General features: G+C 43.5%; 4 protein-coding genes across 4 annotated transcripts; all 4 read right to left on the bottom strand.

The window, feature by feature from the left end:
* Window positions 1–686: 686 nt before the first annotated feature.
* rbp3 (retinol binding protein 3) lies at window positions 687–5,861 on the bottom strand. Its single transcript, XM_080459577.1, has 4 exons — window positions 3,422–5,861; window positions 3,101–3,291; window positions 2,650–2,792; window positions 687–2,036 (listed from the first exon to the last, which is right to left on the bottom strand). The coding sequence occupies exons 1-4, from the start codon at window positions 4,613–4,615 to the stop codon at window positions 1,711–1,713; spliced, it is 1,854 nt and encodes a 617-aa protein (XP_080315703.1). The 5' UTR covers window positions 4,616–5,861; the 3' UTR covers window positions 687–1,710.
* irbpl (interphotoreceptor retinoid-binding protein like) lies at window positions 5,492–9,480 on the bottom strand. Its single transcript, XM_080459564.1, has one exon. It carries the CDS (start codon window positions 9,439–9,441, stop codon window positions 6,658–6,660), a length of 2,784 nt encoding a protein of 927 aa, XP_080315690.1. The 5' UTR covers window positions 9,442–9,480; the 3' UTR covers window positions 5,492–6,657.
* A 2,956-nt stretch (window positions 9,481–12,436) lies between these two features.
* Window positions 12,437–14,156, bottom strand: gdf2 (growth differentiation factor 2; the record flags this gene model as incomplete). The annotated part of the gene is made up of 2 exons (XM_080482729.1): window positions 12,437–13,326; window positions 13,820–14,156. The coding sequence occupies 2 exons, from the start codon at window positions 14,154–14,156 to the stop codon at window positions 12,437–12,439; spliced, it is 1,227 nt and encodes a 408-aa protein (XP_080338855.1).
* A 2,542-nt stretch (window positions 14,157–16,698) lies between these two features.
* On the bottom strand, window positions 16,699–21,938 carry gdf10b (growth differentiation factor 10b; the record flags this gene model as incomplete). The annotated part of the gene is made up of 3 exons (XM_080481825.1): window positions 16,699–19,070; window positions 19,723–20,573; window positions 21,683–21,938. 3 exons carry the CDS (start codon window positions 21,936–21,938, stop codon window positions 18,879–18,881), a joined length of 1,299 nt encoding a protein of 432 aa, XP_080337951.1. The 3' UTR covers window positions 16,699–18,878.
* Between the last annotated feature and the right edge of the window lie 525 nt (window positions 21,939–22,463).

The following is a 22,463-nucleotide window of genomic DNA, read 5'->3' as shown; positions in this document are numbered from 1 at the left end:
GCAATAACCAGCTTTCACTCCTACACAATCCAGACAAGTAAATAGTTTGCTGCAAAGCCTGCAGCAGCTTCACATCTCAACATCCTCCGAGGACGCCGGGGATGTCACTGCAAATACGTTGTCATGTGGAAAAACAGTGTCGGAAGGTTGTGCGATCATGTTTTCGTCTTTTTCTAAAGGTGGTACCTGCCAAAAAGAAATATCAAGTTCCGTGAAGTAAGTGAGCCTGCCTTCAGCTCTGAAAAACTATGAGAACTGAAACCACAAAGAATCGAGACGAACGGGTTCCTGGAACGCTTCACGTGATTGACTTTTAAACACTGTATAATCTACACAATGTTTCTGTCACTGACAAGCCCAGGTTTTGAAAAGGTTCATGAAACCCACCCAAGCAGCTGCTTATTATTTTTAGATTTGTTTAATTGGTTGTTTTGGAGTGAAGGTTGTTAGTCTGTCACGGGCCAAAGCCAGAAACTCACGTTCACACTATTTAGGTTTTTGGACGAAACCAGAGAACAAGCGGGGGAATCCCCTGACCCGGACACGGACTGGGGATATTTTCACTGTGAGGTGACACCCACCCACTTTGCTGCCCTACTAGTTTTAGTATACTACACCTTCTGCTCTCCAGCTAAGTGAACAAAGTTTTAAAAAAAAAACCAAAAAAACCTGCCCACCAGATAAATGCACGCACCAAAATTACTTTATTTTTTCAATATGATTAACTGTTGTTTCTAACTGATTCAAAGAGGATCACTGTTTCAGGATATGTGACAAAACATGAAGACATCAGCAATGCAACAGTCAGAATTAGCAATCGAAGAGCACATGTCTACTTTGTTTTTAATTTTTCAGATGGAGCAAATTAGGAAACACTTTTTCACGTGAAAAACATTGTGTAAAAGGGGTCAAAATGTCTTTTTCTTTTTTTTTTTTTGCAACATAGCAAACTGAACCTTTTTGCGTTGTGGTTTTTTTCGAAGCCGTTGGGCTGTCATGATCCACTCTGTATTAAATTGAGCTGCATGTGGCCCTTCGACACCCCGTTTCAGATGTGCCAGATGGTTTGCATTGTCACATGACAAACTGGATCCATCTGAAAACACAACAGACTGCACTTCCATGTCCGGCCTATCAAGGGCCTTTGTGATGATGCAATCAGAAATTACAAACATGAAGACACACACTCGGCTGTGTATTTCACATGTCATCTTTATTGAGTCTCTCCACTGCTACACATGACACAAGCCAAGTAGGTTTTCATTCACACAGTGAGGACGTCACATTCAATGATCAACAACTTTAATCACTTTAGATGGTCCCAATTTTGGATATCAAGCGAAAAAAGCAAACGTATGTGTGCGTGCTCCATCAGTTTGTGCACTTGACTTCTTTGAATATGTGATATTTGGAGGTTATCTTATGGTTTTGCGATTTCTTTTTGACACGAAGAGTTGCGTGGGCTTTTCAGCACCATTCATACTCAAAAACCTCAGCGTCACAAATCTACAGAAAAGTAAACCCCGCAGAATGTTTGCTCTACCTTACATTGAGACAAAGAAGGCTTAGGTATTAGCAGAATGACAAATACTTCACGCTTTGTTCTTAATCTACGTCGTTCAGTTCTCAGATAACTCTACATTCTTGAAACCATTTGGCTGCCAAAGTAAAAGTGGGTGTCTCCCGTCCTGGCTTCGCTCAGGACCTGGCTCACTTCTGGCCTGCAAAATGCTTGTTGAGGATCCCCTTGGCGGTCTCCAGAGCGGCGGCGGCTGCGGTGGGAATGTGCGGTGCGATGCCAGCGCCCTCCCAGGCCGGCCCCGCGGTGGTGTCGGAGTGGACGGTGGGGATGCTCAGGAAGACGTCGGTCTCGCCGACGCGGAAGGTCTCGGGTGGGTGGGAGGACCCGGCGGTGGTCTCTCCGACAATCATGGCGCGGCCCAGCTTCTTCATGATGTAAACGAACTCCTCCGCGGCGCCGGCGGTGGCTCTGCTGGTCAGGATGATCAGGCTTTTCTTGGAGCCGTACCTTGTGCCTGAAAGAGTGAAACAGATGGAGGTGGAATTAAGTTGAAGCTGAAGTTGAGAATCAACCTGTAAATTGTTGAAATGTACTGAAACATTGAGAATGAACAAATGAAGCTTTCTTTACCTTAAAAGGACTACCCAGATTAACATTGTTTAAACAGCAAAAAAAATGCAGTTTATTTTGATAGTTAAATATTTCAAATGGCAAAAAAACCTAAAAATACTATGTTTGGCTAAACAGCTTAAACCAATAGAAAAGGCAAAACAGCTACAACAGCTGCAATGGCCGAATAGCTGCAATGGCTAAAGCAGCTAAGTCAGCTAAAAATGACTTAAAATAAAGTAACACTGCTAAAAAAATTGTGAAACATCATATATGAAATAATAAGATCCAGTTTTGTATGTATACAAAACTATATAAACAATGACTTTAGAAAATGGATGGATGGATGGATGGATGGATGGGTGGATGGATGGATGGATGGATGGATGGATGGGTGGATGGTTGGATGGTTGGATGGTTGGATGGTTGGATGGACATGGTTTTCTCTTTGCCTTTTGCCTAGTAGGGGCTATATAGGGAATGCTACGTGATGCTTTGATTGTTTTCTTTGTAGTTACCAGTGAGCTCAGACAGGCTCAGAAGCTCTGTGGTGGTACCAGACGGTCTGTCGTACAGCTTGTCCAGAACAATCTGCTTGTCCCCATCAAAGAAGTAAGAGCAGAATCCAGAGATGGCTGTTGTTGGGCCACCAAGGTTGTTCCTGAAAATCCATGAAACAATCACAGAAATGCAGTGTTGCTGTTAGCCAATAATCTGTTGAGTCAAGGTCCATTCTGAAAACTGTAATCAGTTGGTTAAGCTGTTAATTATCAACATTTCTAAGTGGTCCATATTCTAAAGTGATACACAAACTACCAGGATGAATTCTGAACCTATGCCTATTAAATCCTTTCTATATAGAGCTAGACTGATGGGCTTTAGCAGCTTTGGTAGATGATTTGTCACTCAAAAATAGGCGGAGAGTTTTGAAAAGAAGCTCGGACTTGCACTGTAAACAGGATTACATACCTGAGGTCGACGATCATAGCATCGGTGTTGACAACTTTGTTCCAGACGTGCTCGACAATAATCTGGGCGATGGCCTTGACCTCCTCGAAGTCTCCGAACATGTCAAAACGCAGGTAGCCAATGTTGTTTTCAAATACGTCGGTGTGGAATGAGACTTTAATTAGCTCGATGTACATCTCTGGAGAATAATCCTGCAGAGGAGACCATTTTGGCACATTTGATACAAGTACAATGAGAAATGTTTGCTCTTTTCCTTGACACTTTAATCGGTCAAAAGCCTTGAAGAATTAGCTCCGACAATCTCTTCTACAAAGACCTTACCATTGGTGGGAGAGCTGGGGTGTTGCTCGTGGTCTTGAGGCTCTTGTCCCCAGAAAGGGTCATCAAGTCGGAGGACAGTTTGGCCTCCAGGTTGTCCTTGGAGACCACCATGCTGTACTCGCCGTTAGCCAGGAGCCCTTTCAATTTCGTAGCAACATCTGCGGCGATATTCTCAAAAGCGTAGTTGTTGGCAATCAGGGTTGCTGACCCCTCGATAATGGCTGGGACTTGAGCCCGGAGGCTGACGATCTTGATCGCGGTTGCAAGGGCATCCTCCGCATTGACCTCCACATCTGGAGTGACGCCTGCGACCTCCCAGGTGGAGCCGGTGACGGGGTTGATGGACTTTGCGACCGGCACAGTAACGTAGAAGTCGGTGTCGCCAACTTTGATTTTGTCAACTTTCACTGAGCCGCCGGCGGTCTTCTCACCTACGATGGTGGCCCGCTTCAGGTTCCTGAGACAGTAGGCGACATCTTCGGCAATACCCTTGGTGTTTTTGCTGGTGAGGATGATGAGAGGCTTGGTTGTGCCGTATCTTTCCCCCAGCAGTGTGGCCATGGAGAACAGTTTGGTGGTAGTGTTTGAGGGACGGTCATAGACGCTGTCGATGTGAATTAGAGGCTCGGCTTGTGTGAAGTACGACACGATGTAGGGGATCCCCGAGATGTCCCCGCTGCCGGTGTGGCGCAAGTCAAAGATCAGCGCTGAGGTCGGCAGGATTTTATTCCAGACGAGGTCTAAGAGCAAAGAACCAATCTTGTCGGCAACCTCCTCACCGAGAATGTGGTCGATCCTGAGGTAGCCGATGTTTCCTTCCAGGATGTCGAGCTTGATGGAGGTCTGGAGCACAGCGATGAGCTGCTCGGGGGGCAGCGGTGGCATCTGTGGGGGAACCACGGGAACGTAATCTGGCTCATAGGTGACCCTCAGACGTGGGTCACTGACGGTGGTCTGGACTCCCGCGCTGAGGACGTTGGCCAAGGATTCGGCGTCTGGGATCTTGAGAACTTCCGTGTTGCTACTGGCCGCAGCGATCGCCTCCTTCATCCCCACCAGCTTCTCTGGAGAGCAGTAATTGTCCATAATAACTTTTGCCATATCTACAATGAGGGTAGGGGGGAATGAGGCTTGGATCAAGGTAACATTTCCCAAAACAAGAAGAGACGCCACTAAAAAGACAAACTTTGCCATGTTTGCCCCCAAACAAATCAAACAGAATCGAGCTGCTGGAAAGTGGAGGTTGTAGCGCTGAACCTCCGTCTCTGGAGACGTGCGTTGTCAAATGGCACTGTTTTGACTGCAGGGTCTCTGTTAGCACACACATAAGAGGATTTGCCCCACAATAAACCTCTAATCGTATTAGTGCCTCTGTAATGCAATAACAAGCCAGCCAAATAGGTGTAGTAACAAGAGGGTGTTGCTAAAGATATTGGTCTTAATTTAATACAAAGTATTCTGCACACCTATTTAAAGATGTCCCTCTCAAATGTTTTGTAACAAATAAAGGATGGAGAAACTATTCAGGCAATCAGAGTAGGTTGATCATTCACTAGGACCTTTTTTTATCTGTGTGTAAATAGAAGCAACCGTTGTGTTCAGGATATTTTTTTACTTATTGTTTACAAATTAGTGTAACCATTTCATGATAATTCTTGCATTTAGAATGACTTAAACTGAAGAGCAGTATTCAGCTGATCTGTGCAATGAATAAGCAGATCCAGTGGAGGTTTGTTGGGTTCTTGGCTCCCTCTGCTGGTTAAGTTGTTAAGACGTTTTAACACGCTTACAGCAGGAGCAACTGAAGTATAAAGCAAACAATGGCTTCTAAAATACACAGAGATTAGTGTCCATCAAATATCGACACCCTAAAACAGGACTAATGAATGAATGAATGCCTCATAGCTGCTACCGGTGTCCTCCATGACGTCTATTACAGTAAATGCAAATATTTGATTAAATTCAACAGATGAAACAAAATCTACATTAATGTAGAATCACAGTGATAAAGAACCATGTAAAAAAATAAATACTGAAGAAAATGTATTTTGTTTATTTTTTATTGGCTTTGACAGTGTCGGCATAACTGTGGTATAAAAGTAATATCATAGTGATGCTGTAGTCCTGATATTTCAACAGTTTTTATTTTCCATCTTGTGTAATATTGCTTAATTTGTTTAACGAAAGTGAAATATTTTTTTGAAAAAAAGGCAAACTGAATATGCATTTAGAGTATGGTGTTAATAAGGGGTCTGTGACCTTCATGTTCAGAAGAGCCATTTATTCCCACGTTCCACTAAATGAATTCCTTCTGAAGTTGGAAAATCTGTGGAAAGTTGAAAATGAGGTAGCACAGCTCGTAAAGTCATAAAAGTGATTTTTTTTTCATAGGTTTGAATTAATGAAGTTACATTAATCTAATTCAAAACTGTAGACTTTCAGAAATTTTTTTGCAGTTTTGAATTTTGTAGCTACTTTTAGAAGTTGAACACATTGATTTTTGGCCAGTTGAGCTCTTTTGCCATTTTTGATTGATGTCAGCGGATTTGGGCCCTGTTTTTGGGTGTTTGTTTACATGACAACAGTCGTCGGAGCCACAGGAAACGCAACTTTTTCAAAACTGCTTCCGATTTTTTGAATTGTTTTGAAAACGAGGTAAAAACGACGTCATTTTGAAAATGTTGCCGCGTAAATTTGTACCTTTTCCGAAACGAAAACACAAAAATGATGCGTTTTCACTTGAAGCATTGGCGTGTAAATGTGGTCTTAGACATTTTTTCTTCCTGCCTTTTTGAGCCATCTGTAGCCATTTTACTTTTTTGATATTTTTGGAGATAGGATTGCTTACAAGAATTAGTCTTGTGTGCAAAAAAGAAGAAAAAAAAATGCATATAAATAATCTTGTGAAAGCATCAGGGAACCACTACTGAGGGACTAAAGAGCCATATGACGCTCCAAAAGGATGGGTTGCAGATCACTGCTTTAAACCAAACAAGTGCTTACACATTCAAACAAGTAACAGAATAACAATATCACAATATAATTGAAATACAACCTTCTTTACAATAAACTGGTGCAATAGAAAATTGGGATATCAACTTTAAATAAAGGATTAATACACAAAACCTGACAGAATATTCATCGATTGCACATAAACACTCTGACACATAAGTCTAGTCTAAACACGAAGCAAAGCAAACATTCAGTAAAAACCAAAAGGAAATAAAAAAGCCAGTTCACTTTCCCCGCTGTCTCTTCTGAAGCCTCCTTGCTATGATTCTTTTGGCCACAGAAAGTGCGTTGTTCGCCGGAGCAGCCACATGAGGCTCAACCCCTGAAAAGCTCCACGCTTTCCCAGTGACGGCGCTATAAACCACCTGGTTCGGGATGGAGGCGAACAGGACGCTCCTGCCAATCTGATACGTCCCACTTGATATAGACCCTCCAATCGTTGGCTCCCCGACGACCGTGGCCCTATTAAGGTCCTTCATGGCGCGAGCGAACACTTCGGCGGCTGAACCGGTCATGTGACTGGTGAGGATGAAGACGTCCTTGGAGGAGCCGTATCTTTGACCCGAGACCTTAGGCATCGTCACGACTTCAGTCATGGTAGCAGCTGTGCGGTCGAAAACGGTGTAAAGATGTTGCAAAGGATTAGCATCAAAGAAGTAGCTGCTCAAGAAGGGAATGGCTGTTGAATATCCCCCCGTGTTATATCTCATATCTATTATGAGAGCGTCTGTGTTCACTAACTTGCTCCATACTACTTTTATGAGTTGAGGCCCGATGGCTTTCACTACTTCTAAATCTGCCATCATGTCGCACCTTAGATAGCCGACGTTACCCGACAAAACCTCAAATTTGAACAAAGCATCGATTATGTATCCGACTTCCTCTGTGGTGGGGATTTGAGGAATTTCACCAAGGGACTCGGGCTCAGCGCTGCAGTGGAAGACGTGGAGACGGTCGTCGCCGGAGCTCTCCTGGATATGTGTCGTCAGTTGTGAAGCAAGAGATTCAAAGTCAACCACCGACCGATACAAGCCCTCCGCCCATTTATCCAACAGCACTTTGCTAACCTGGACTGCAACTTCATGGATCGCGTAGTGCTCTTCCAGCTGTTCCCCTGCCCCCTTTATCAAGGACCCGAGGCCTTTGTGAAACTCTGCGATCTCATGAACACGCTCCTCCGCTTCCTCTGCCAGCACAATAGCATCAGGGACAACCCCGCCTCCCAGCCAGAACTCCCCGCTGTTGTCTATGAAGTTTATGAAAGGGACCGTCGCGGCTATATGTGTCCCTTCGATTCCAAATGTCTTGGAGTGCATCAGGTTTCCTGACGTGATTTCCCCAACGACGGTGCCACGATGCAAGGACTGCATCAAGTAAGCAAACTCCTCACCAGCGCTGGCCGTGTCGTAGCTGGTCAGAACGTAAATCCCACGGGTCGAGCGGTACGTTGGGCCTGTAACGTTGGGCAGCGAATCGTGCTCCGTCGTTACGTTCTGCATTCGATCGTAAACTGTAAAAAAGTGACGCTTGGAGGAATTTTCATGCAGATAAGACAGTATTAGAGGAAGAGAGCTCGAGGATCCACCGGTGTTGTAGCGTAAGTCGATGATGAGACTCTCAGTATCTTTGAGAGGTTCCCATACTTCTTCCACCATGAACTCTTCTAGCTTAGCCCCGTGAGATGACGTGACGAACGTGTCAACCCTGAGATAACCAATATTGCCCTTGAGAATTTCTACTTTGAATATACTATCAAAGTAATTTCGTAATAATTCGGGCTCATCTGGAGCTTCATGGACCTCGGAATCCTCCTCTGCACTGGCAACATTGTCTGGCAGGTATTTGATGATGAGCCGAGGGTCTTCTGAGGCACTTTGGAGATTCTGGTTGAGTCTGGCTGCTAGGTCCTCCTCGGAAATGACGGAAAATAAGTCTGTGGATTCCAAATTTTGAATGAGAGCCGGTACTCTATCAGTGAAGGCATATAACCTCCAGATCAGGTCAGATAAACTTTCTAACACTTTTGGAATGTCTTTTTTCACCACCAGGAGGGATTTGGCCTTTGCCACGGCTTCTTTGGCCAGAACGTTGACCGTAGGGGAAACTCCACTCACCTCCCAGCTCTGGCCTGTGATCGGACTCACAGACCTCGCCACTGGAACTGTTATATAGAAGTCTGACTCACCAATTCTGATCTTTTGGAGTTTTACTGACCCACCAGCGGACCGCTCTCCAACCGTGATGGCTCGCTTCAGGTTTTTTAGTATGTAGGCCACCGCCTCTGCAGCCCCCACTGTGCGCTTACTGGTCAAAATGATCACATCTTTTTTCTTCCCATAGCTCGCTCCCATTGGCGAGGGTATCGTCCACAGCTCCCTTGTTGTATTTGCAGGCCTGTCATACACAGTGTCAATATGAATGAGGGACTCCGGGTCGGAAAAGTAGGAGATTATAGAGGGAACCCCGGAGAGCTCTCCAGCTGTGCTGTACCTCAGGTCCAAGATGAGCGAGGACGTGCACGCAATCTTGTCCCAGATATTTTCTCGTAGCAGAGACCCGAGTTTTGCCGCCGTCTCCTCATCGATGATCCGATCAATCCGCAAGTAGCCAACGTTGTTCTCAAGGATTTCCATCTTGATGGAGTTCCTCACCAGACGAACCAGCTGTTCTTTGGGTAGAGATGGCAGCGCCGGGGGCGTCACCCGGACAAAGTGAGGCTCGTATGAGACGGTCAGTCGAGGATCGTTCAGTGCTCCCTGAACTCCAACCGTGAGCACTGCTGCCAGGGTCTTCCGGTCTGAAATCTGCTGGATTTCTCCACTGCTGATGGCTTGTTGAATTGCTTCTTGCATCCCAACCAGGTTCTCAGGGAAGCAGTAGTTCTCCAAAAGGATCCTGGCCATCTCTATAACCAGAGCTGGCTGGAATGGTGAACTGAGAGAGAGAATACAGAGGAGAAGCATGCACAGCCGTGGTACAGTGTGACACACCATCACTCCCGTCTTCATCAACAACGATATGAGGACCAACCCTAACTTGGTTCATTTGTCTGCATCAAGAAATTGTTTTTTTGTTTTTTTTGTTCATGTGGGAACATGTAATTTTCAGCATTGTTTTGGACAGCTCCAGCAACATAAGAGGCTTTTGTCTCCAGTAAACCCTTTAATCGCATTACGCGTCGTGCTTCAGCCAGCAGACTATAGCAGAGACTAAACATTTTTTTTAATGGAACATTGCTCTGCATCTGAAAATGGTTTATGACCCAGATTATTGTCAGCCACAATAAAAGGTTGTCTTCTTTGGGTTGGATTCATAGTTTTTTCAGAACTCACTATTGCATTGTCATATTTTATTTTAGAAATATGTGAAGTGTTGATGGCCAGGTGAGAAATCGATAGACTGGAGTCAAAGCCTGATCAACTTTCACCCCCTCCTTCCCTCTTACTCTCTGTTTGAAAGCTTATGGTGCTGTATTTTAGTGCTGGTGATAGCTTTAAGGGTCATGTCTGGGTCGCTCTAGTGGTGACATGATTACACAGTTTGTGGACATGTGGCAAATCCTTCTTAAAACACATGCAGGATGAGAATTGGGTTTGAACAAAAAAAAAGCTTTTATTAAAGTAAAGGCACAAACGCTTGATTGGAGAGCTATTAAAAAAAAAAAGCTCTTTAATGAGCAGTTTGGGATTGCACATGCAATACATTCAATTCAATGGATTGAGTGATCATTTATTTCCCCTGTTTTACATGTGACCTGGTCAATCACGCTTAATTAAATAACACTACTGTTGACTTTAATTCACTCACTGGCTAATCGCAGCGCCTGAACCTTTAATACCATTTAATTCCTTACATAATACTGTCTGAGCTCAGCCACTTTCCCGGATGCAGTTTAAGGCCATTCACACATCGACACCTTGAATTTTACCGTTATTCTTTGATAGTATGTATGTGTCAAAATGGAGCAGAGTTACCCAAAACTCTGAAAACATACTTGAACTGTTAAACAATTTGGATGTCTCCATTACAATGGACAAACTTTAATATGGGATATCAAATAATAAAGTTACAATTTATTAAAAAAAAATTTGTTTCACAATGTTGCGTATTGAATATTTCTTAATTAATCAACTAAACAGAGTAACAGAATTGGAAATGGTCTTATGACCACAGTAACAGACAATTTCCTGGCAAACAATAAAGCCAATTATTTCCTTTGGAATGGGACTGCAGTCCGCGATAATAGTGCTATTTTGAGACCAGAGCAGTTTGGGATTGCACACGCAACACATTCAAGTGTTTGGACAAACTCACCCCCACTCTGGTTTTGGGTCTGGAGGTCCGGCTCTGATAAGGTCGTCACATTCTACAAATATTTATACTTTATGGGGGAAAGGGAAGTGAAACAAATTGATAGGAATCATCGATCAGAATAATCTATTTGTAACGTATTTGATAAGATGTTCACACTTTTCTTTCACTGCGTTGAGATAGACACTTGGACGAATCAAATTTGATTCACTCAGTAATTTTGAAGGCAATTTGAGTCCATTTGTTTCGTGATTACAGCCCCAGCAGTGAAGACAATTGCCAAACATGAGTTTTAAGTGATGGATGAACATATGATAAATTCTGATAAGAATCTTCCTGCATGAAATTAGTCTTTGCTGGGTGGCCATAATTCCCCTAATTCAGAGTCATAATAAAATTAAAGCAAGGAAACGGCACAGTTATATATAACTATTCTAAGCCCCCCAAAAAACAACAACTTTCTATCAAAACAGGCTCCAAAAATAATTGTGTTTTATCCAGTCAATCAATTCAATCACAGCAAACCAACCATCTAATCAAACAAGAACCCAACTAGTCAGTCAATCAACAGCCTATATTTTACCAAGCAACCAACCAGTGAAATGGTCTTATGTCACTCAATCAGTTAACCTCTCAAAATCACCTAAACACAAAGTTAAATTAGTCAGTTGTTCATTCACTGGGTTTCATTGGATCAGTCAGTCAGTCAGTCAGTCAGTCAGTAGCTCTAAAATCATAAACCATGACTTAAACTCACATATATAACACTTTTAAAACAGGCATATTGTTTTTTATTCATGTATATCGATGGGCCTCAGAAACAAAATGTAGACATCATGAGACATAATATGACACAATGAAAACATGCTGTATTATATTATACACTTATCAGATTGTATTTTTTTAATGATCAACATCTGGGTGACGGTTTTTAATTCAACCAAAATGTATTAAGGCAACAAACACATGACAACCTATCTACTGGAGGTGTATTCATAACGATGCCGTTCTGTATAGCAGCATTGTGTAGAGACTTCGGGTACGGTCGATGCACTATCTGTGATTGCATGCATGTGCAACCTATTCAGTAAGGCAGCAATTTACAGAGTACTTTTCTCAATTCATCAATATAAACAAATTACACTCACAGTAGAAATATACAGATTTACATGCACATAATATCAGCAGATGTCCTGGCGGACAAAATGGTCATTTGCTGTGTTTTACGTTTTTTTTTATACCAACAGATTCTCCTACATTTTTGCCCAAACATTGTTGTCCATGTGGATATAGTAGCAGAAATTACGGATATTTATAAGATTACTTGTCATTCATTCACCTTAAAGCTAAAACACGCAAACAGAAACAACTGGCAGGACAAACTTTTATATATACACATAAGATTTAAATACAATATAAATATACAGGATATATAGATCTGTCTTTTCCAGTGTGAGATATGATGGTGTTTTCATGTGAAATGTGAAAAGTTACAGTTTGAAATATTTAGGACTCTGATGGTTGAATATTTCTTCTCAACTCCACCGGTTGTTTTTTTAAAAAAATAAATCCATGTTACTGGTGCACTTGATGGACAAACAGAGGGATATTATGTACATGAATCCTAGACTAAAATGAATGAAATGCTTGATAAGCACCATCCAAGCCACCTTTGCTATCACAAGTCTCTCACTACCTGCAGCCACACTCGGCCACCTTCATCTCCTCGTACAGGTATCTTATAGTGAGGCGCCCGTTCTCCTGGTACATGACTGTAATGGGGTCCAGTTTGATGGGGACGCAGCATGCCATGTTGGCCTTCCTGGGGTCCCTGATGTTCATGAGGGTCTGGATGAGGGCGTGCTTTGACGGCGTGGATTCGTCCGTCAGCGGGTGGTAACACAAGCCCCGGCACTCAAAGGCGTCGTATTCTGGAGGAGCCACAATCCAGCTGTCCCAGCCGATGTCTTTAAAGCTGACCTTGAGAGATGTTCTCCTGCAGTACTCCCGCTCCGCCTTTCTTTTCTTCCTTCGTGCGCGCTGGAGCGCTGCGGAACCATTCGGGAGGCGGTTTTCGCCGCGCAGGTTGACCGCGGCGTGCAGGAAGGTTTCCTCTTCGTGAAGGATCATCTCTTTTAGTTCCTTCTGGGACTCCCACCTCCTGCTCCCGAGGTCGTCTGAGAAGACTATCAAAGCTGCCGAAGCGTTATCGCCAATGGACAGACTCAAACTCAAACATCCGTTACTTCCTGTCCTGCAGTTCTTCTGATCCACCGTTACGTCAAAAGCCGTTGCTCCCCGTCTCGACTTTATGGCTGTGGTCACGTCGAATGTGGCCCACCTGCTCTGCGGACCCGCCACCTCTTGGCCAACCAGCAGCTGCATCGGCGGTGCCAAACCGGTGTCGTTGACTTCGTACACTCTGACAGTGGCCTGGAAATTGGTGGAAGTGACCTTCGGCCTGGAATCTGGAAGCAGAAGGAGCTGCAGCTCGGCAGTGGTGATCTTCTCGTGAGCGGGGACGCTGATGTTGAACTCCAGCCTGTGTTTAGACACCGCGCCGTCTGTCACAGAGAGGATATCTTGTGACAAGATGAGACACAGTTTGATTATTTAAAACTGAAAGAGCGTGCCACATTTCAACAATCATATCAAAGGGTGTGCATGAAATTGGTCACAGCAGTCAGGAGAAGACAAGTTAGATGTATTTGTGTTCCTGTTTCCAAATGATGAAAATAGTCCTTTGTAACCATTAAACACTGATGTTAAATGTAATTTGGTTGATTAAATGATGATGATTGAAAAGACATCATTCGCTGTCTGATTCTAGAAAGTTAAGATCACTTTGGATCTCAGAAATAAAATAAGCGAAGTGGACTTTGCTGCCCTTTTTAATCAGATTAGATGGGTTAGGGATTAGGCTATAGGTTACAATCACAAGAGAAGAAATCTCAGCTATAATGATAAGAAGCAACTACATAAACAAGATGAACTCCCAAGTTGTTACAGCTAGGCCAACCCCAGAAAAGAGTATTTCCCAGTGTTCTCCTAATACCCAGTTCAAGCCTCCTGTACCTTGTGCGGTGAAGCTCCGTATGACATCAGACTGAGGGGCTGCCAAGCTGTTCGAGGCGTACTTGTTGTACAGCTCCATCATGAACTGAGGGGGGGAGATCTTGCCGTGCTCCTTGGGAATGTCCGACAGGTTGAGCTGCCTCAGAAAACCCTCCTTCATGGTTCCCAGGAGGTTCTCCATCCTCGAGTCGGCGTCTTCCTCCTCCGCCAGGTCCAGTGACAGCCGAGAGTAGAACTCCTCTGGATCCTCGCTGGTGAGCGTCCTGCAGGTGCAGTAGTGGGTAGAAAGCACCAGACTGGAACACAGCTGGAGCAGGACAGCTCTGGAGATCTGCATTTCGGAATCAAGGTCTTCCTTAAACCGCTTTACCTTCTTGCTGGTGCGAAAACAGACTTTGCGGTGGCAAAGTTTGAAAATGGTGGTCCTAAGTGCGAGGCTCACAGTGCTGATGTCCGCTCCCATGCTCCCAGAGTAAACACGGGGACTTGTGTCAACCAAAATAGTAGCGCGGCCAACCTTATCACGGCCGTTGAAGCCGTCTTTAAAGCTCTGTTATCGAGAGAGGGCTGGCCGCTAATGAAGACACTGTAAACACTTTGCAATAATGATGAGTGAGGCGCTGGAAAATGTGAGGTCACTGACAGGCAGACTTCTCTATATAGGCTTTTTTCCCAGCTCGAGGGGGTGAAATCCTGGCCTCATAACGAAACCAGCCAAGAAAAGTGAACTAGACACGCCGACGCAGGAGCCAGATTTACTACAGGAATCCCCTTGGGTAACCTCTGCACTGCAGCTGGGTGTCAAATTTATATAAGCAGCTAAATGACAGAATGCAGGACTTTTATTTCTTCGTCGATGTTTGAAAGAGAAAAAAAACGGATAGTTTTAGCTTAATATTAAGCTTATAACACAAAAAATTATTCTTGTTCGTGTTTCAAAAATACATCAAATCCTCATGAACTAAGTTTCTAGTTGAAATCTCTAGATTTGACGTTATTATAGCGGGCATGATAACTTTGAGAGGAACTTCCTCTTGATGTGCCTGCATAAGGTTTAGATCGGTAACTTCAAATGACTGAGATGTGAACGAGTGTGTGAGCTTGGGTGTGCGCAGCCAGACTCCGCCGGAGTCGGGCTTGAATAAAGCGGGTATGGAAGCTGGATGGATGACAGGATAGGAAGTAGGAAGCTCCACACTTCTCCCTGTGGGGTTGGGGGGGGGGGGGGGGTGGGATCTGACACTAAATGTCACTGTGTGTGAGGCCGTTGGCCCAAATCTGCCAACCCCCCCCATTCACTCAGTACTCGTTTCACACTGGGTTTCATGAAAATTCCTTTCGTTACGTTCATGCTTCTCATTTCCTCTCCAGGAGTCCAGAGTGATTAAAAAACAAAAAAAAGGGACAACAAAATGTACTGGCATGGATACAGCAGACAATGTAGGCATTAGGGACGTAAATAAACTCACAAAACTTGTTCTGAAGCTGGTTACCTGATGATCTGGATGTGAGTAAAAAGTCTACAGACGATAACACCAGATATGTCACTTAGAAAGGAAGTAATGGACTGTGTCCTTAAACCATTCACTTATATATGCAAAAAATCATTTCAAGCTGGTATTTTTCCAGATATGATGGAAATGGCTAAGGTGGACCCAATCTAAAAAAAAATGGCGACAAATTAACAAGTTATTAAATGAAAATAAAACTAAATTTAAGGTGTTTGGTGGGGTGAGGACACAATGTGACATTCAATTAATCCAAAATGGAGAAAGAATTGAAAGAGTGTATGAGAATAAATTCCTAGGGGTAATCCTAGATCATAAATTCAGTTGGAAGCCACATTTAGAATAAATAAAAAATTAATTATCTAAAACTATTGGTATTATTTAGAAAACAAGCCACTTTCTGAACAAGAAATGTTTGCATATATTGTATTTCTCACTTCTTATCCCAAACAAGACATATTGTGTTGAGGTTTGGGGAAATACATATAGAACAGGAATTATTAGAATAATAAATAAAGCTTCCTATCTGCTAAACACTAATAAACTATTCATAGAATCTTGCACCTTAAAATTTGTAGATTTTGCATACTTAGAAATACTATTTCGAGTGAAGAATAAAAGTCTTCATACAGGTATTCAATTTTTTATTTTTTTTAATTAAGAGAAAATAATGATAATTTAAGAGGATTGTGTGTATTTGAAAGAGGTGGCGTGAGAACCAACGTTAAATATAGATGTGTTTCCTTTCTGGGAGTCATTTTATGAAAAGGACTTAGTGACGACTTAAAATTGTGTAAATCTCTGTTGTTCTTCAAAAAAACATTGGAGGGTAAAAAAAAAAATATGAATGGTTACAATGAAAAATGGCTTCTGTTATATGTTGTTTAGTTTTTTCTTTTTTGTATTACTTCTGTTATGTTTTGGGTTTTTTTCAGTTTTGTTTTTTTTCTTCTTTTGTATCACTGGTGTCCTGGGTGACTTAAGGGTTTTTTTAAGGGATAGGCAACAAGTAGCCTTGGCTTCAGCCTATACCCATTTCGGCTACAGATATTATAAAATAAGAAAACAAAAAAAAGTGTGCGTGAACTTTCAAGCACTTTAAAATGAATGCACAAAATTCAACGTTTGCACTGAAAATGTAACATAAATAATAAACCATTCATTCATTCATTCATTCATTCAATAACATTGGTGTTCATATCAAAACATAAAAGAAAAAAACTTTTAATTCTTGTTTTTATTATCAAAAATCCAAATAACATTTTAACATTCACACTAAATTAGCTTTTAATCTTAAAAAAAAAAAAAAAAAAAAAGCATTAGATATTTTTGCTCCTTGGGTAAAGAGGCATTACATTTCAATGAGGGTTGTAAAAGATAGAACAAATTACTTGCCAATTGCTTTGAAATAATCACAATCAATCTCAGAATATGTGACTCAGAATTAAAGAAATGATATTTATTCATAAACCTCTCACAACAACCTGCGGGCTTCTGCTGATACGCGCATGCAACATTTGACCATTAAGTTATGCATCATCTTTTTATCTTTTTTAAAGATAAACTTGGAGAAAAAAAAGAAAAAAGAAAAACATCAGGCTGGCCTGATAAGTATGTAACACTAAGACTTTTATCACTTATTAATGCAGGTTTTACTAATACGTTAACAGAAATCTACTATCGAAACATCCAGCATTTTAACAACTTTCAGGTAAACAATACTATTAGTAAATAATTTATTTTATCCACCATAGTTAGCAGATGCTGCTAATTGTGTTGACTAATCTCTTCGGAAGCCTGTTTAAATAGTTTTTTTTTTACTGCTGTTGCCACTAAAACTATGATAATCTAGCAAAGGGTGAGGTCCCCGTTTGCACGACAACGTTTTCAAGTGAAAACAGAAAACCTTTGTTGCCGTTCACGCGACAATGAAGCACTGAAAAAAAAAAACCCGCTTCGATTCCACACGTGCGTGGCTTCATTATAAAAACAACCAACGGCACCACCTTGTGACCTGGTGCACTAACCACATTGTTTTCAGCGTTTCTGCCGTTTTGTGTAAATGGACATCGTTTCTGAACTTTTCTGAAATGAAACTCCAAAACCAACGTGTTTTCACTGGGAGAATTGTCGTGTAAGCGGAGCCGAAGAGAAAACAAAGTTGGATAGACAACAACTGGATTAAAGACAACAAACTGCCCAAAGGAGCACAGCTTAATGAAGATTCTCTGTTTAAAACTAACAATACTAATAAGTGTAGCTTTCCATGACGAATACATCTGTTTAAATATAAAAGAGCTGTATTTTGAGGGGGGAAAATATATAAATAATGTGTCCAAAATCTGATATTTAATAATAAAAAAAAATGATGATTTTTATACAGAAACAAAGTCAGACATTAGCTTAGCTTTAAATAAACTATAAAATACTATGTATTATGACGTAACATCATTTAGGGTAAATATATGGAACACAGTACATTATGCTCAGCTCATACTGTTATTATTCTTATCAAAGTTATTTCAACAAGTCTCACTGACTCTATGTACAAATTGAATGTATTTCCACCCCAAGCAAACATAATCTCTACGACCTGTAAAAGCACACATCAGTATTACGATTGAAATATAATTGAGCTGACACATCCGTATTACTAATCAGCTGTACTAATATGAGGTGTATCTGCAGTGAACTGTACATAAAACAACCTGTACACATCCTTTTGGATCGACATTGTTCTTGTAACAAAGAGGATTACTGAAGTCTAAAAAGTCCCTTCAACTCTTATAAAATGCCCAGCAGGTGGCAGCAATGCACTGTTTAGTTTACTTTCCTTTTACCCTGTGACAGCACTGACCTGCAAAATGAGGCTTCTGATGCTTAAACACTCAAAATACTCATTATGTACAAGGTATAAACAAAAAATTGGAATATAGTCGACGATATGAGGTTTCATGCAGGATCAAGTGTCACTTCACTTCCGAAAAAAAAGTACCACTTACTTTGCATTAGTAATGACACCGCGAGGGCTGGTTAGTTGGCAAAGAGTCTCTTTCGGTACGTCAGTCCATTCGAAGCTCTAAAGTCAAAAGGTGAGCAAGTGAAAAATGTTCCACGTAAGAAGCCCTTCCTGAGGAGTCTGAGTCGTTTCCAACACGGGGTTCAGTCTGAGTCCACGCTGACTCCCAAAGAAACGAGCCCTTCGCAAAAACGACTTTCTAAATCGTGACAACTGGAAAACAAGGACAGGAAAAGGTTGTTAGGGATGAATGGAAACGTGCTCTATCTGCAGGATGTCGAGCTAGTCAACACGGAGCTACAAACATGGCTTTCTTTAGGCCCGCGTCCCCGAGAACGTTTAAAAGGGATGGGGGGGTGGGGGTGGGGGGGGGCAATAAAGACTGAAGAAAGTGTCCAATCAAGTCCGACTCTCTGCGTCCTCCTCCGTTCATCTCGCCTCAGCCTTTCTCTCATCTGACACGCGCTTTACGCCGAGTCCACGTTTCAAACCAGTCCTCAGCCGAAGCCCTCGGCCGAGCGCGCCTCTGCTCCTACCGACAGGAACACGTGTCCACGGACATGGCGGGGTAAACTTTCAGCACCGTGTTCCTGTTGGGGTCCAGGAAGAGAACGCAGAGCGGGCTCATCTTGTCGGGGACGCAGCACGGCTCGGGCACGCCGGGAACGATCCCCACGGCTCTGACGATGCTCTGGATGGTGGCGTGGTTGGAGGGACGAGCCACCTGAGGGAAGACGCCCAAAAGAAGAGCAGCGGTCAGAAAATGTGGGATTTGCACACAGAACTTCTATGAATTGTTGATTTGCTCCATGTGGAGGCAATTTTACTGACGCAACTTACTGACACTCATTTATATCAGAACTGCGACTGAAGCGCGAAAGAAAATGAGGCGACTAACTATGAAACACTACAGAGTCCTCATTGCGTGCTCCATTGTCCGTGGTTAGATCGACGAAACAAAGAGCTTCGGTCCATGAGATCGTTTCTTATGTCAACAGCTGGGTAACTACTGCAATGTGACACTTTAAAGTAATGTGGCTGACTCATGTGAGCCCAGAAAACTTCTTCCCTCATCAAATACTTCTGCTGAAGCAACAGAAGCGACCCAGTCATGATGATCTCTGTATATTTGGCACCATGATCACAACGATCCGGTGGCTGGTCACCGGTAGAGATAAGAGATCAGAAACAGAACAAACCTACAGTTTCTGTCTAAAAACTTTGAGATCCTCTTGACTCAAGTACATTTTCCGAATGCCAATCCTATTTCCTATCCTGGTTTCCTATTTGAAATACTCAGTGAATTTCTCTTATTCTAGTAAAGTTCGACCCAACACTTCCTCACAGCATGTGAGTTAACCCTTCCTGTGGCTCACCTTAGGAATGGGGAACCCGCAGGTGCCGGCGCAGTAGTACGCGTCAAACGATTTTGGCGCCAACACCCACTCGCTCCAGCCGATGTCAGCAAAGTCAACCTTGAGGTAGCGCCTGGAGCAAACTCTGGGCTCGCTCCACTGTCTCCTCCGGGCCTTCTTCATTGTCCTCTCATCAAAAGTCAGCACTTGGGGTTTGCCCAGGCCCTCGCTGCCGGCCTGACCCTGCTTCCTTCCTGGTTTGACTGCAGCTTTGGCCTTTGCAGGGAAATACGTGTTCTGCCACAGTTCGTGGTTCTTCAAGGTGTTGAACTGGACCTCTGGGATATCGTTGTTTTGGATCTGGAGGTGAAGTTCCCTCCGGATTCTTGAGGCTGAGGTTGCCGCGTCCTCCCCCACAGGAAATGGGCCGTACCTCTGAAGTGACACGGCCACGCTGTTGGGCTCGTCGATGGCTTGATCGTCGGCATACACCAGGATGTACGGCAGGCTGGCCGGGGAGAGTCGCTCCTGGCCGTGTGGGCTCCTCTGCTGCGCCCCCATGTCAAACTCCACCGTGACCACGAGCTCCCCGACGTCCCTGGCATGTTTCACCAGTGCAGTTACATCCTTCGCCTGCCAGGAGCCTTTCCTAAGAGGCGCCAGAGTTATGTTTCCCAGCGGGGACGATCCGAGGAAGAGGATCTGGGAGGAGGGAGGGTGGGGATGCAGGTGGCGGGGTTTACGGAAACGCCATGGCCCGTGGTGCTGGCGGGGCCGCTTGTGGAGAAAGTGGAAGGACGCGGAGAGGATGAGCTCGGCGGTCTGCATGGAGGAAAGGTTGAACTGAAACACTTCTTTGCCTTGAGACACTCCTGGGGAACATGAAGAAGAGTGAAAACTGAGACGGAAATCCTTCTTTTCAAAGCTTTTTTAACACATTTTAAAAGGGATTGATTGATAGAGCTGCACTCTCTAGTTCCGCCGAGCAGATATTTAGTTGAAGCCCTCAGGGAGTGCGACTCTTTTTGAAATGAACAATAAAGACAGCTGAAGTGATCATGTTGCTCTCCCTACTCTTTTATCTTGTTTTTTCCCCCCGTTCCTCTTTTATCATCTCACTCAGGGACTTTTGACTCAGATGAGTAACAACATCTGATATATCATCTGCAATAAGTTTCTCCACACATCTGACTGACATAAGCAGCAGCAGCAGTATGGAAAATGTTAAGTGTTGCACGGTTAAATGCACAACCCAAAAAAACAACAACAACCCATCCCAGATAGCTATACTCTTGAAGTTCAAGCTCGTCTCCCGGACTTCCACCACAGCCTGAAAGACAAACATCAGGTCGGTCCAGTAGGTCTGTGGCAGGCATATGGAAGTGCTTATGGCAGAGGGAGCTCCTCTGAGGCTTTCTGCAGTGCAGCCGGTGTCTGGGTGTGATAATAGGCTCTTGTCTAACACCTCGGCTGTTACTGCTACCGGGGAACTAACAGTTTGAGGCTTGAAGCCGCTCAGTTCATTAAATCACAACACTGGTGGAGCACAGAGGTGAAGACATCTACCCCAAAGTAGGAGAGCAAAGCGGGGGCTGCTGTGTGGAGGGAAAAAGCACCTGCACTCTGGATGTTTAGGATGATGAAATAATTATTCTTTATCACTCAAAACCTCAGGTTCAATCTGAACCTTCTGGTTTCAATCTGTATTTCTCGGTCGCAATATAAAAAAAACCAATAGGATTTAAAGAAATCCTAAGTTTCTAATCATTGTAGTTTTTATATTGCTTCCGAAACATAATTTATTTTTCTTTGGCGTGGTGATCGTGATACGAGATGCAACCCTGTAATGGTTCATCGGTTGTGTAAACTTTTCCACATGAAATGAAATTTATAAAAGTCGAAATGACTTCAGCAGTCAAAACCCAAAGTGCCAAATACTTTTGTTAGTCAGTAGAAAAGATCAATCGACAGATAAACTCACTCGGGAAGGCTTTAAAACTTCTCACGGTGTTCCCTTCCCTCCGGCTCTGCGGCTGTTTGCTGTACCTCTCGTACACTTTGAACATGCTGATGGAGACCATGTCCCGGGTGGTGCCGTCGTGCGTAAAGACGCGCGGCTCGGCGGCCGTTGGCGGGACCCCGCGAGCCTGACGCGCGGCTCCGTCGGGACTCTCGGACAGGAGGTGGGCGCAACAGGACTCCAGGATCACCAATACAGGCAGTATGTGTAAAAGCATGGCTATGAATGATCAGGGAAATGGATCCACTGAAGAAAAACAACAAAAAGAACAAAGAAAAAAAACAAAACAACCGAGGCTTTTAATTAATAGCCAGAACCAAAGAAAATCCAGAGTATAAACCAGTATCCAGGTAATCCGTGTCAGACCCGCGCTCAGCTCCACGGTTCACAGTCCACAGCTGTTTCTTACAATGGGAGGAGATCCGCGGAAGACGCGCGCGTGACGCGCCGCTGCTGGATGACAGATGGTGACGCCTCGGCGCGCGCAGCCAACGAGGGGCCGTGCGCGCAGGCCAAGAGGTGAACTGCTCCTGAGGATCGACCGCCAAGGAAGTACACACGTCAATAACTTTTTATTGAAGGTACATTTACTGTAAATATAATCTAAAGAGGCTCTACATATAAAAGGTAAATGGACTTCACTTTATGCAGTGCCGGAGTCATGCGCCATCACAGAGTCGATCAGGCCAGAAACACAAAGCGGATTCCAAAATAAATAATACAAATGTACTCAGTGAGATCA

The sequence above is a fragment of the Lipophrys pholis genome (genome assembly GCF_963383615.2).
Source record: "Lipophrys pholis genome assembly, chromosome: 1".
In the NCBI taxonomy this organism is placed as follows: domain Eukaryota; kingdom Metazoa; phylum Chordata; class Actinopteri; order Blenniiformes; family Blenniidae; genus Lipophrys; species Lipophrys pholis.
This window is presented reverse-complemented; position numbering and strand designations above follow the sequence as displayed.

Coding starts and splice junctions, on each gene's coding strand:
- rbp3 (XM_080459577.1), bottom strand. CDS start 4,615: ATGGCAAAGTTTGTCTTTTTAGTGGCGTCTCTTCTTGTTTTGGGAAAT. Junction 2,793..3,100: donor GCTATGATCGTCGACCTCAG/GTATGTAATCCT, acceptor ATGGATTTTCAG/GAACAACCTTGGTGGCCCAA. Junction 2,037..2,649: donor GAGCCTGTCTGAGCTCACTG/GTAACTACAAAG, acceptor TCACTCTTTCAG/GCACAAGGTACGGCTCCAAG.
- irbpl (XM_080459564.1), bottom strand. CDS start 9,441: ATGAAGACGGGAGTGATGGTGTGTCACACTGTACCACGGCTGTGCATG.